This window comes from Lynx rufus, unplaced genomic scaffold (assembly GCF_022079265.1).
Source record: "Lynx rufus isolate CCGP_SWC_20201006 ecotype Redwood Valley unplaced genomic scaffold, mLynRuf1.p SCAF_8, whole genome shotgun sequence".
Classification (NCBI taxonomy): Eukaryota; Metazoa; Chordata; class Mammalia; order Carnivora; family Felidae; genus Lynx; species Lynx rufus.
The window spans coordinates 129,416,877-129,431,480 of record NW_025814896.1 but is presented as its reverse complement, the minus strand read 5'-3'; the positions used below and the strand labels follow the sequence as shown (position 1 = coordinate 129,431,480).

Sequence of the window (14,604 nt, the reverse complement as noted above, 5' to 3'; positions counted from 1 at the left end):
ATTACCTAACAAAAAAATATTTTCAAAGACACCACAGCACAGAAGTAGATGAATAGGTACCATTTACTGAGCATTTAGATGTTAAGTGCCATGTCAGCTCATTTATTTCTCACAAAGCAGAAACCTTATAATTAATGTTGACTTGAAAAATAACTATTCAAAGATAAGATGTACAATGTTGGGCTAATACTGGTCATAGGATGGGTTTGGTGTATATGATCTGTTTCCAGAATTAACAACAGCTGTTTTTTGAGCACCTACCACATGTCAGGTATTTTGTATAAATCTCTGAAATCTCACAGCAGTTTTGTCAAATGGAATGAGAAAACTCATTTTGCAGACAAGGAAACCTAGGCATACATACAGGGCTGAAGCAACGTGTCTACCTGGCAGGAACACTTTAGTAGGAAGTCACAGAGCCAGAGTTTGAACCCAGGATTCAGAGTCTGAGCACTTTCCACCAGATGGAAACAAGCCAAAGTGCATTGTCTTGCTTACATTTTATGCCAGTGTCAGGAGCTTTTGACACTGTTTGGGAGAGAAGTGGCCTTAATGGTCACAACATGGAAAGGAAGGTTGCAGATGTATGGAAGGAACGGCTTCCACTTTGGTAATGGTGGTAATCGGTTCTTCCACTCTTAGGAATGGCAGGTTTCTTCTTAGGCACAATGCAAATCAGAGTGTGGGTCATGACCCACAACCCCCCGCCCTTAGGCCAAAAAAAAGATCAAAACCAAATTTAAGGACTACAGAAGGCCTATGTCCTGAATATCTATATTCAAACTTCCTACTCTAATATGGATTTTTTTTCCTGGTCCTGAGTTTTTATTTTATCCTAATTTTCAATGTTATGAGCTACTTTTAGTAAGCCGAGCTACCTTAAATCCTCTCTCTATATGCTAACTATTCTCACACTAACTCCTCAGCCAAGCCAGGCTTCCTTAAGGGAGGAGACAGAGAAAAGGCCAGGATTTAGAATCCTTTACAGTGTGGCCGTGTGGACACAATTCTGCCTCTGAGCAGCAGCAATCCTGGGACACAAGTCCCGTGTATCTTCTGTTTCAATTCAGAAACAGACAGATGCCTTACAGTTTATTCATCCTCCCACAGCTAGAACTTGCCCTGGTTCATCCCTGTACCTGAGAACAAAAGAATCCTACCAAAGAATATGAAACTGATTGTGAAAAATAGAAGAGTGCAGGCAGGTTCCATGCGCCAGGAGGCCCCTTGCCACGCATCTAAAGGAGACTGAGAAGAAGACGGTATCGTGATCTCTGACACTTGGGTAATCACCTGGTGATTCAAAGGTGGCTATCAGAGTGAAATGAAAATGCAGGATGCAGGCCTTCAGATCTGCTGTTTAGTTAAGAAGGGAAACAATGGAGAGTGTCACCAAGGATGACAGTCGAAGGGAGTTCTGGCCCCTACTTAGTTCTCCAGTGCTAAGGTGCCATAAGCTCCAGCCACAATGGTTTTCCTTTAGTTATGCAAAATACCAAGATCCTTCCTGCTCCAGAACCCGTTCCCTCTGCCTAGACTGCTATCTACAACTTGTGCACTTCCTTTATGGTACTTACTAGGACTAGCAATTTACTTTTTGGCTATTTTCAAGTGCGTGCATGCGTGTGTGTGTGTGTGTGTGTGTGTGTGTGTGTGTGTGTGTGTTGAGAGTGGGCACGTCTCCCCTATTACAATATAAGCTTTGTGAAGGTAATGATGTGTCTGTCTCATTCAGCACTTAAACCTAAGCTTAGAATAGGAAGACACTATAAAAATAATCATATGTAGTGAGTGAACAAATGTGGTACTATTCAATCGTCTAGAAGCATCCTCTGGTATTTTAAAAATGATCTTGTGTCCAAAACTTAAAGGTGCTCACAGAGTCAGCAGAATTGACAAGAATAATAACAGGAATAATGCAACAGTATGACAGAGCGGCCAGGCTATATACTTTCCACAGATCCTCTCTTACCTTTACAACCTTACAAGGTAAGGATAATGGTCGGATCACTGAGGAAACAATGACTCAAGAGGATTAAGAGGCTTGCTCACAGCTACATAGTTGGGGTTATGGGCAGCAGATGTGGACCAAATGTGGCCAGACTCCAAAACCCGTGCCCTCATGCTAAGCCACACGTACGCTGGTAGTTGATGGTGTAAGTATTTCTGCTGGTCTCTTCTAAAACGTCCCTCTTCTAAAACATCCAGAACAGCCCAGAAGTGAAGGTGGCCACCGAGGCTGTAGTGAGTGATAGATATACATCAGCCCTGAGCACGGGGAGCTGAACATGCCCTGCAGAACAGCCGGGGTGTGCCAGCTGGAAGGGACGCCAGGCACACGTGGCCACTCAAAGTCATCACTGATATTTACAATGACTAAGAAGAAAACAATGGGGGCGCGGGGGAAATAAGGGGACCAAGAATTCAAGTATGGGTGTTTACGATGATTATCTCCTTCTCACAGGAGTGAAATTCCAGGAATAACTGCCAGTAATGATGTACTGGTCATGGGAAAAGGGGTGCAGGTTTGATATTTTACCGTGAAGTCATTTAATTTTTGTTATCCCTTAGAGTTGAGGAAAATAAATTCCCGAGAACTGAATGACCTTGCATCGGGACATACAGCTAGAGACTGACAGTTAGTATTTGATCCAGCTACGGTGATTTGAAGGCTTATGCTCTACTGCATAACGCTGCCTCACCCAAGACGGTGTGCGCCCCTCTGTATGTGAGCTGGGCAGGGAATATCTCCAAACTCAACCAACAGGAAAGAGAATGTAAAATTATAGGAAAATCAACTTTTCAGGGAAAATGACTTTTTAAAGGGACAAAAAAGCAAAAATCTTCAGGAGAGGAACATTATTTTTCTGACCTATTAACTTCTCATAGGCATTGACTCAACAAGTAAATGTTGGGCAATCTCTATTCTATTAACAAGGCTGGTTTCAAATGCCTGTGTTACCAAGTGTGATTAAACAGTAATGTGAACCACATCTTTTAAGTAAGGAATGAGGGGCACCAAACACCACTTGCTAAATCAATATTAGGTGTTTTGTCACTCACAAGTAATGATGCCAGGCGGTAATGATTTCCTGCTTTTGTAATTGCTGTGCGTCTCCATAATCACACTGCTATCAGGTATAATGATATGCTGTGAACAGTCTTGCACATTACTAGATTGCCTGATAATTTATAATAAATTCAGACCAATGGACCAATCCTGCTTATATAGATATGATACCCTTTTATGTAACATTCAATGAAAGAAAAAAGATATTTAATAAAATGCCAAGATATTTTTTAAATGCCAATGTGCATAACAAACATTTATTTGAACCTATTACTGGACTTTAAAAACGGTGCAGTGCAATATTTATCACAGATAAGACTATCACCCGTGTGGTCATTTGTTTAGCATCATCCAATTATAATCTGTCGCCCACACTAGACTACAGGTTCCAAGATAGCTGGGATGCCAGTGTTTGCTGACTACTGTAACCTGAGTATCAACACTGTTCCTGGTACACAGTAGATTCTCAATAAAAGCAAACAAACAAACAAAAGAAACCTCTGAATAAACACACCAACATTACAGTAACTCAGGGCTATTATTACTGAAAAACAAAAACTAATAAACTGTTGTTGGAATATGGACGTATCAGGAGACACATAAAGGGAGAAGGTACAGATGTTGGTCTACTACAGGTCAAAAGGAAAGGTGAAATTGCACTTCACAAGGTCAAGATCCTTCTAAAATAGAACTGAGAAAAGACAGACACGGAAATAAACGTTCATCTGAACCGTGCGCTTACCCGCTGTCCGTGAACAGGAACTCCAAATGCGTCATGAGAACTTCCCAGCGGGAGACACTGTAACGCTGTGCCAGAGAAAGGGCAATGCTGTAGACGTTCTCCTCAAGTGTTCTTCAAGAACGTCCATCAGCCACAGGGAAGGGAAAGAAGAGAAACACATTACCCTTAATCAGCAACGAAACTGTTCATTAGGACTCTCTCCAGCTGCAAGGGGTGCAGCCGGCACGGGCCTTAAAAAGACATTTCACAGCAATTCAGGAAACGTACTTCCCAGGCATGTTAATGCTCCTTTCTCACCGCGGTGCACTGCAACTGACCAAGGAACTGTCCAGAATGGTGGTTCTCCACCGAGGGGGATTCTGTCCCCCAGTGGACATCTGACAGTGTCTGATTATCACGGCAGGAGAGGAGGAGGACAACGCTACTGGCATCTAAGCGGGGAAAGGACAGGGATGCTGTCGAACTTCCCGCAAGGCACAGACGGCTCTCCAAGGCATTATCCAGTCCAAAATGTACGGGAGGTCAAAAAATTCTGGTACAGACACCAGAGCCTACAGGCCAACAACAGTGCAAAGGAAATGTATCCCTGCCCTACAGGCATGTATCTGAGAAAGCACAGTCACTCAAGAAATGTTTATGTTTTCCAGACTGTATCAGGTATTGTGCTAGCTCCGTGGGACACAAAGACAAACAAGACATTTCTTGAGGAACTCACAGCCTAGTGGAGGATGTGAGATGTCAACCAGGAACCAAATACAACGGGGGGGGGGGGGGGGGGGGGAGGGGAAGGCGGGGCTCCCAGAGGACTTCAAACACTGACAGCAGAGATGAGGGAGTGACCGATTTGAGCTGAAGCCTGGAGGATAAAAAAGCAGAACTGAGGGAAGGTAGTTACGAGAGAAGAGCCAGAGGGCTTCTGAGAGAGAAGGCATGGGGGGTGGGGCAGGAGGGGTTCCTGCCAAGGGACCTGCACCTTATCCTACCGGCAGTGGAGAGCCAGAGGAAGGTTTAAACCAGGGCATGGGGTCACCAGACTTGAGACCTTGTAGGTTTATGAAGAATTCTGGGCCCCAGCACCCACCACGAAGGCCATTCTGCAAAGACCACGGCAGCACCTCTATTTCCCAGAAACAGAGAAATTCTAAGGATGAAATTCTCGTTTGGAAGATTGGTGGACAGAACCACAGGAACAGAAATGAAATATCTGTTCTTATTAAGGGATATTGCTAAGACTATATACATGCTAACAAAAAACAGGACGTTTACTTCTATGTTTGATTAGCCCACAGTTGGTAAACATCTTCTGTGAACAGCAAGACGGTAAATCTTTTAGGCTTCGCGGCCATACGGTCTCTGTAGAAAATTCTTCTTTTTATTATTTTTTTAAATTCTTGTTTTTCCACAAACCTTTAAAAATGTAAAAACCACTCTGTGTATGTGGACTGTAAAACACAGGCCCAGGGCTGGAATAAGTCTGTCACTGCGTGAAGTACTAGGTCATTGCCGATCAAAAATTTCTCAACTATTTACTGAGTATACTCTATGGAATGAGAAACCCTTGAGAATAGCGACCATTAGCAATTCATCCTTTCTCTGAGGGGAGTCTGACACAGTGCCTGACCCCAGGAACGTGCTCACTAGGTACCGGTACCTTCATCACCTGAGAAAGGTGGGAAGAAGCCAAGCTCTGTGTGCCCTCCTCCAGGTTAGCCCAACGAAGCACCGAAACCTATTATCTAAGATACACGGACAATAAAGGACGGAGAAAAGGCACTTATAGAAGGCCAATGCCATCAAAATGGATGCACGATTCGCAAGAAAATGAAGACTGGTCACGCTGTGTACAGTGAGGGGGCGGCGGGGGGGCTGCAGAACAGGAGGAAGCAGACGCGTCAAGGATTTTTGTAACACACTGAATGCCCGCCTCCAAATCGGAACTGCGAACTCAAAAACGCCACACCCACTGTGACATTTTAAACAAGCCGTTCAGAGAATGTTGGATATTTTTCTAGGTAACAAATTGTGGAGAAGGTTTTATGGTATGTTTGTCAAAAGCATGTATTTGTCCTCTAGGACACACTTCAAATAGCATCCTGGATACTTACAAAAGAAAGTAAAGGACAAAAACCCCGGCAAAATGTAACAGATGATGTTAAGACATGCCTTACCTCCTAACCTGCATTCTGCATAATAACCTTCTTCTATTTTTTTTTTAATTTTTTTTTCAACGTTTTTATTTATTTCTGGGACAGAGAGAGACAGAGCATGAACGGGGGAGGGGCAGAGAGAGAGGGAGACACAGAATCGGAAACAGGCTCCAGGCTCCGAGCCATCAGCCCAGAGCCTGACGCGGGGCTCGAACTCACGGACCGTGAGATCGTGACCTGGCTGAAGTCGGACGCTTAACCGACTGCGCCACCCAGGCGCCCCGACCTTCTTCTAAGAAACCATGAGCATGGGTGGCACCCAGGATTGCCAAATGCCCGGAGGAGAAGCCCACTGGACTTGGCAACGGGAAGCCGAGTCTCACCCCTGGGCTGTGTGACCTCGAACAACTCTTTAAAGTTCTCTGGTTCTCAGATCCCTCTTCCGAAAGTGAGGAGGCTGGATTAAGTGACCCCTTCAGTCACTTTCAAATTAGACATTAAACGGCTCCATGACATTGTGAACCTCCAGGAGAACAGAGGAGGAGAGAAAAAACTATTCCATATTTCTCTTAACTAAATCCCACTACAGGCTGTTCTTACTATCTTTTCTTTGATCTGTCTATTCCCCGCCTTACTCTAAAGAGAATCTGGGGCGGGGGGTGCCTGGGTGGCTCAGTCAGTTAAGTGTCCGACTCTTGATTTTGGCTCAGGTCATGATCTCACAGCCCGTGAGTCTGAGTCCCGTATTGGGCTCTGTGCTCACGATGCAGAGGCTTCGTGGTATTCTGTCTCCCTCTCTCTTTGCCCCTCCCCCCCTTGCTCTATCTCTATCAAGATAAATACAAATAAACTTTAAAGAGAATTTGGGGTGCTTATGGTAGGAAAGAAGCTTGGGCTCATATAAAGTTATTACAGAGTGCCAAGGGTACTTTGCCACTTTCTTAGAGGTTTAAATAATAATAACGAAAAATAGCATATACTACAACTATAACCAGGGCTACATTTGTTATTTTAAAGTAATGTAGCAGGAAGGAAGAATAATCACTAAATATGGGCACAATTTAACCTTAGCTTCAAAGGCTGGAAGCCTAGACTGCATTGCAGGCCTCGCTTGCCTGGGAACACAACCGTGCATTGGGGATAGGGACTGGGCGGGAGGGGGGGGCGGAGGGGGGCACAGGGCGTTGTGAAGATGGGATGGCTTTGATAATTGAGAGACCAAGGCCAAGATTAATATCACAGTGATGATCCTTACCACCCATGTAAACTTGGGCCAGTTACCTCACACTCCCAAGTCTCATGTTCTTCAGCTATAAAATGGAAATACCATTTTACGCCACAGGGTTATTATGTTCGAGGAGTAAAAGAGATTTACAAAATAAGCTTTATAGAGCACCTAACACAGCTCCTTGCCCATGGGAAGTGCTCCACAAATTGTGATGTTAAGAACAGAACAACTCTACTTAATAACCATTATGGGTGAACACACTTTCCCGCTTTTTTTTTTTAATTTGTATTTTTTTCTTTTTTTGTTTTTTTCCACTTTCCCACCTTCTGACATGTAACTAATTCTCATTTGATCTCAATAAAAAAATGGAGACCAGTATTAAAACCAAGGGGCATCCCACGCCTCTGAAGAAATGCTTCTCACTGGGCCTTAACCTGTACTGCCATCTCACATGGGGCTTGCTGCTGAAAGGGGTAAGCGACAAAGGGAAAAGTGGCAGGTGCTACTGGCTTCCACCAAGAGAGACTGCTGGGCCTAGCTGGTCAGCTCTCCTTCCTCTGGAAACCCATGACAGATACAGGTGCCCTGAATCTAGACTCTGGGTCCTTCCCCCGGTACTCAAACAACATCTCATTCTCAACACACGGGGGAAATTAAACTGCCCCCTAGTTTGCAGTGAGACTTCCAGGAATAACAGGCAATCTTTTTAAACGTCTATAATAAGCTTCACATTTTTTATGCCAGTCATACCCTCAGCCCGCTAACATGGTAAGAATGTTGGTATTGGGCTAGCCAAATCATGGGAAACTTTTAAATAATTCCCACGCTTATTATTTAAATCTGCAGGTTTAAAACTTTGTCTGCCATCAACTGATCCAACTGGGAACAGCCACATGTTCATCACACCCCAGGAAGAAGGAAAGTCCTATTTATAACAACCACAGATGTAAACCTTCAAAGGACAGTGTCCTGACCATTCAACCTGTTCTTTTAGGCTTTAAATCCACCCCTTTAGGAGACAAAGGTATCCCTTACTCTGCCAAACCAAGGATAGTTTCCCTTTTATACTGGTCATCTGCCGTAAAACGCTGTACATCCACACCCTTCCGGAGGCCCTGAAGGATCTGGGCCTGTGTGAAATCCAGGAGACGTTCGTTGTAGTAGTGTAACTGCTTGGTCAGTGAAACCAGGTCCTCTGGCCAGGCGTCATGTCCATATCGAGTCACATGCCTGGTGACCATCTTGATGAGCTCCTTGGGATCAGCCTATAACAGAAAGAGCAACAACAAAAACAAAATAAAGTAACAACAAGACGACCACGTCTCCTGGGCAACCTGTTTGCCTCTTCCCCTGCTGCCATTTTATCAAGGCTCACAGCCACCCTGAGAAATCAGTGGGGGAGCCAGTGAACTTTGCAGACCAGAGAGACAAGACACAGAAAGGAGTCTAGAAGGAGTTTTCTGGACGCCTGTTCTGTTCTTCCACCTTAAAAATCTCCACCCGTTGAAAAAATAACGTACATTTGCTTTTTCAACTCTCATCACCCTATGTTAGATTGGGGGCCCAATTACCTGATCATTTATAATAATTCACCCTGAAGTAATTGTCATCTTCATTGCCCCTGGATACATTTTCTTTGGACCATGTAAGTGTTCTCAATAACTAAGATGCAGCTCAGTAATGCCACTCTAAATGCCAAGACAGCTAAGTAGAAGAGTGTTTTCTCCAGGGATAAGTTGGGGGGGGGGACCCATCCCTGTTCCTAAAATCACAAAACACTTCTAGTTGCATAAGAGAGCATCCAACCAATTTTTCCTCTGCTCAATTTGGAGCTCAGTGGGATATTGCTCTATAATTCTTTACAGCTTCTCTAACAACAAAAAAATTACTCAAAGAGAACAAAACCTGGAATCTGACAGCCGACAGGAAAGAAAAATAAGTGATGAACTGGCCACATTTATTTACATTAAAGTTGGTCAGGGTGTGTCAACGAAGCAACAGCAGCTCAACTATGATTTTGGAATTGTTTAATAGGGAGCCTAATACTTGAACAACAGTAATTCAATCCCTCAATTCCAAGAAGACATGGTATATATTTTAATATAAGCAAATTAGGGGAAAAAACTTCAGAATCTATCTTTGGTTCTTAGAAACACACCTAATTATAGTAAGCTGTCAGCATTTCTAACGTGTACGCCATTATTCTGAGGTACACAGGAGATTTGTCAACGTCGAGTCTGTATTACCAAACCTAGCCTGACATTTCTCTCTTGATCCTATTAGGAAACATTCTGAGAGAACCGATAAAAACCAATTAGAGAAATCTTCTCGGGTTCCGGTAGGTGGATTTGAGAAAAAGTCAATGCTTTTTTCCCTACCTCTATGCACACACTCGGTCCTATTGCATAAACCACAGATTAAGTCTCAAGTCAAAAGTCCTGGGTTTGAAAACTCACTCTTCAAAGTAAGCTATGAGACCATCTTTCATTCATTCAACAAATTATTTCTTGTGCACCTATTATGTGCCAGTGAGAAGATATGACCCTCTCCTCTAGGGATGCAGTCTCTGGAGAGAGACAATCAAGCAAATAATTGTAAAATGGTATGATACAGGTAAGCACAGGGTTCTGTGGGAATTCAGAAGAAGTCTTCTTGGAAGATTTAATGCCTAGACTAACCACTCCGGTATCAGCAGTGAAAACGCCAGGAAAATCTAGGGAGACAAAGTGCAGTGAGGGTTCAATATGCGCTAAGGCCTGGGGAGCTAAGACCTGACGGAAAGATGGCACGAATAAAGCAAATCTAACTGCAATTAGAAGAGATTTGGGAATCGGCTGCATATGGATGGTGTTTCTGGCCGTGGATTTAGACAAAGGGGATCCCACGCCTCAGCACTTAGTGCCGCCTCCACAGCTGCCATCGAGCCCCACCCCCTTTCCGCTCAAGGGCTGAAGCCTCGGGGCAGCACCCTGAATCACGCAGCAAGGGCTCAGCCGGCCCTGAAGTCACGCGGTACAGGGCCACTGCTCCAGGGCCAGCGAGCCCATCCACACCTGCTCTGTCCCCGCCCCCAGGTGGGCACCGTCCTTGCCTGTTTTCCCAGCCTCACCCTGTCAGCACTTTCTGGCCTCGCAGCAGAAGAGAGCAAGAGCGCATCTCCAATGATCGGGTTTCAGGGCGGCACAACTCTCCTGTCGTGGCCTGTCACCTTGCGCCCCGATTCTACACCCTGCCAGCAAACCCATGCTCACCACCAAAGGACAGCTTTTCCCCCACAGACGCTCTGACCCGGCCGTTTCGGACCAAAGCCCTGGGTCTGCACTGGCCCGCTGCATTTGGAGGAGAGGCTACAAGCATCCCGCCATCGGGCTCTCCGAGCCCCTCTCTACCAGGCTGTGGCTCCCACGCCTGCTCGTGGAGTCAACCGGTTCCATTCTCTCAAGGCTTCTCCCACAGGTCTTGTCTCCACATTCATTTTTCACTTTGTTTCCTGGCATCTCAAGGATTTGGCACCTGTATGGGGGGAGTGGCCTGCATACTTTTCACTTGACCTCAATAGCATAACGCCTCCTCCTTTCTATTCTCTTACACTTTAACGCTAATTCAAATTTACACTTTACACTGCTTTTTCTTATAAATAGTACATTATAGCGTATTAAATTATGGCAGAGACCACGAGTATTTCGTGAATTTGTCTTTTCCAGAGCGCAGTAGCCTCTCTTGCACAAATCAGGTACGGGGTAAAAGGGAAAGACGATGAACGGCAGTAGTGGCTTTTGTTTATTTATTTATTTTGAGAGAGGGAGACGGAGATTGTGGGCATGTGCAAGAGAGGGAGTGGCAGGGAGGGAGGGAGGGAGAGAGAGGGAGAGAGAGGGGGAGAGAGAGAGAGAGAGAGAGAGAGGGGAAGGATCCCAAACAGGCTCCTCGCTGTCAGCAAGGAGCCCGACGTGGGGCTCGAACCCACAAACCACGAGATCGTGACCTGAACTGAAATCAGGAGCTGCATGATTAACCGACTGAGCCACCCGGGTGCCCAGGTAGCAGTGGTTTTAAAGTCAACAGTCCTTCTATTCCAGGTCCCTCAGTCAGTAGGGATGCAATTTGGGGCAAGTTATTTCAGATCCCCACTTCCTCACCATAGGACTCGATGCGCACACCGTCCTGATGGTTTGCTAAGAGGCACAGATAAATAAGGTATGTTAAAGTGCTCTTTCTCTATCATTATAAGAAAGCAAACTGGGCCCAGGGCTTACTCTCAAGCAATTAGGAAGCAGTGGCTGGCAAAGATGGGCACATAAGCAATTCACAGAAGGCATCTGCATATACCCACCATTGCCGAGTCACAAACCCAGAGTGCCAGGAACTCCTGGCAGGGAGCAATTACTCCTCTCTGGACTCTTCTGAGGCTCAGCTTCTTCAGATGTAAAACAAAGGAACATCACCAGAGGATCGCCTTTCTCAGGCTAAAATCCCATGAATGTAGAGGAATTCAATCATAAAAATAAAACAAATCCTTGTACATCCCTCCAGGTGTGGAATTGGGGAAGTTCCACACCTTTCCTCATGTATGCCTCCACTAAATATTCAGAGCAGATTTCTTGGTTAAAAGTACAATTTTAGACCAATGAATCGCAGTCAGTACATTCCTTCATAGTTTAAACAACTGTAATCTCTTTTCTTTTACTAAGTAGAAATTATCTAGCCACTCTGGAATTTTTATTTCATGTTCTTTATACATCAAATGTGTTCGCTTTTCTAAGAAATATTTAAGAACAAACACCTAATATTTTTCGGTATTGGAGACCTAATAGTCTTCGGTATGGAGACAGGCATAGAGCTACACATACGTGAAGTGAATCTCACTTAAAACTAACCATTCGGTGGGACCAGTCTGCTAGTACCATCTGTTTTTACAGAGGCATTGGGAGGTGAGAAACTTGACCAAGGCCGCTGGGTTGAGTGGTGGTGTGGCATGTGACTCCCGAGCATAATGCCTCCCCAAAACCATCCTTGTACATTTGGCATGCAGGGGAGGGGATCTCTTGAAATTGTAAGGATCCTGACGAGACCAGTGTATACACAGCCCCCCCCGAATGTAACAAAGTCATGGCACCAGAGTCCTTTTACAAACGATCAACTGTCACTGATGGACTTAATGCTGTCATTTGTTATTACATCCAGATTGGCTTTTTTTTTTTTTTTTTTTAACACATAGGTACATTCTCCCTCACAACCCTTTTAAACATGTATACACATATGTAAATACAAGCGACCATAGAGGACACACAATGGTAGGTGTTCAACTAAAATACCTGATTCGAGCTGTATCTTCAAGTCTTTTGGTTCTTAATTCTCTAATGACAACAGAGAGAGTTTAGAACACCATTTTCCGTTAAACCCCTTGACATAAATATACCTTGTTTAAAATTCTGTCTTAATAAGGTGGTGAGAGTAGGGGCATACTATTAACCCTCTGATGATGACTTCCAAGCGTCTTCAAGCTTATAGATCATCAAATCTTTGTTAAATGTACAGAAAGGTTTTCAGTACTTCAATTGACTGTGTAAAACGTAATACTAATGAGAAGGGACAACTCACAAAGGTTTCTAAGAAAAAGGAAATCAGATATGGGTAAAAAACCACAGGAATAGGCGTCAAATAACCTGGGTTACTGGTTCTTCTCCCCTGAGCCTCGGCTTTTCCATTATTAAAATGGAAGCAATTTCTTCTTTATGGAGCCCCCACAAAGATTAAACGAGGCTAGATGGATTAGCATGTTGTAAATTCTAGCCCTCTATGTAAATTATCTTCTTACCACTAGCATTACTACCTCTCTCTCTTCCTCAAGGAACTTCACTGGTCGTGATTACTTCCAAAATTTGATTTAAATTTTAATCACCATTCTTCCCCTGAGCTTACCACAATTTCTCTCAAAATATTCCAAAGCATCCCCCACTCACCCCGATACGTTATTTCACGCATTCAAGCGTCTAAGCACTCTGGCATGAATGTCATTTGACCCTCACACCGGCCCAGCAATGTGCACAGGAGACCATGGTTCCCATCGCAGATATGCCAATCTGCACCGCAGACATCCTCGGCTGGGGGCTGACAGCAAGGAAGTGAGTCAAGCCTCTTGATTCTCACCTACCGCGCTCCTTATGCTGCTGACAGGTCCCCACAAATGTTCTACACCCGAACTCACATCGCAAATTGCTGTTTGTGTGTGTGTAGACAGAGCCCTCCCTCTTCTCCCAACTAAGTCCAATGATGTGACCCAAGCATCTGAAAGCTTTTAGCTTCTAAGAAGCTTTTGAAGGACTTTACAGGTAGCCTCAGAATCTCTCATATTTGGCATTCAATGTGATATTGCAAAACATCACAGGCTGCAAAAATAACCACATAAAAAGGCATCAAAAATTTTAAACGGAAAAGTGTGGAGAATTAAATTATTCTAAATTTTTCCCCGAATTTGGCAACACAGTTCTTCAGGGGGTGAATAAAATATGATTTCTTTAAAGAATATGGTCAAATCCCTGTAAAAACAAAATATGCATAAATATTCATGGCTACAGAATGCTCGATGACTTAATCTACTGCTTACTAGTAGAGGTAATAAATCCATTCCAGTTTAATAGTCTCCATTTCTTGGTAATATTGGTTGGAAAGTTTTAAACAGGTGGTGCGTTTCCCCTCTAGGGTTGTTATTTGCTTGAGATAATTTTCTACTTAGTATTTTCAATTAGTAGCTTAAAAAAACCACATTTAGAAATGGTCTACCATAAAGTTTTGAATTTCATCCCCTGCTGGGTTTGCTTCTCTAGCATATAAAACTGAAGGGCATGTTTCCATTTTTAACTGATTTTATCTTCTGAAACTTTAAAAAAAATGCTAGCAAGATCACACTTACACAGATGCATTTACAATAATTATAAAGGTAAGGTATAAATGCAAACAAAATCAAGGTACCTAACAGTGGGTATATTCACATTTGTATAAAAAACGTTTCCATAAATACGTATATCCATACACCATGTCTGGAAGGAAACAAAAGGGAACCAGTGACTTTCTGCTGTATACCATTTTCATCGTTTGAGTTTTGTGGCCACATATGTATTATTTCTTAAACATAAAAACAAGTCAATCAGGACAAACACAAGGAGAGAAAACTCTCTCCAGCTGACCATTTGTCAATTGTTACTATAGGTCCCTAAAAAGAAGAGTTGAGGTAAGGTGGGCTGCTCCAAAAACGATCTAGAAAAGCCCCAGGAGCCTGTACTGGCAGGCTTAGGATAGTGCTTCCATTAGGGTGCACAGGCCTTTTGTCAGAAATAACCCCACAAATTCTCTCAGTACCTGTATTCAAACCTAGTAATCATCCGCAGCTCAGAACTCGGGTTGGGGGGGGTGGGTA

The 14,604-nt window shown here is 43.9% G+C and overlaps 1 protein-coding gene across 1 annotated transcript in view; it reads right to left on the bottom strand.

Moving 5' to 3' along the window:
• Window positions 1–14,604, bottom strand: part of NBAS (NBAS subunit of NRZ tethering complex) — a 334,006-nt gene that overhangs the window by 95,066 nt on the left and 224,336 nt on the right. The window contains exons 41-42 of the mRNA XM_047068027.1: window positions 8,223–8,452; window positions 3,813–3,923 (exon numbers count right to left, since the gene is read on the bottom strand). Of these exons, the coding sequence (XP_046923983.1) occupies window positions 3,813–3,923; window positions 8,223–8,452 (341 nt within the window). The remainder of the gene's footprint in view (window positions 1–3,812; window positions 3,924–8,222; window positions 8,453–14,604) is intronic.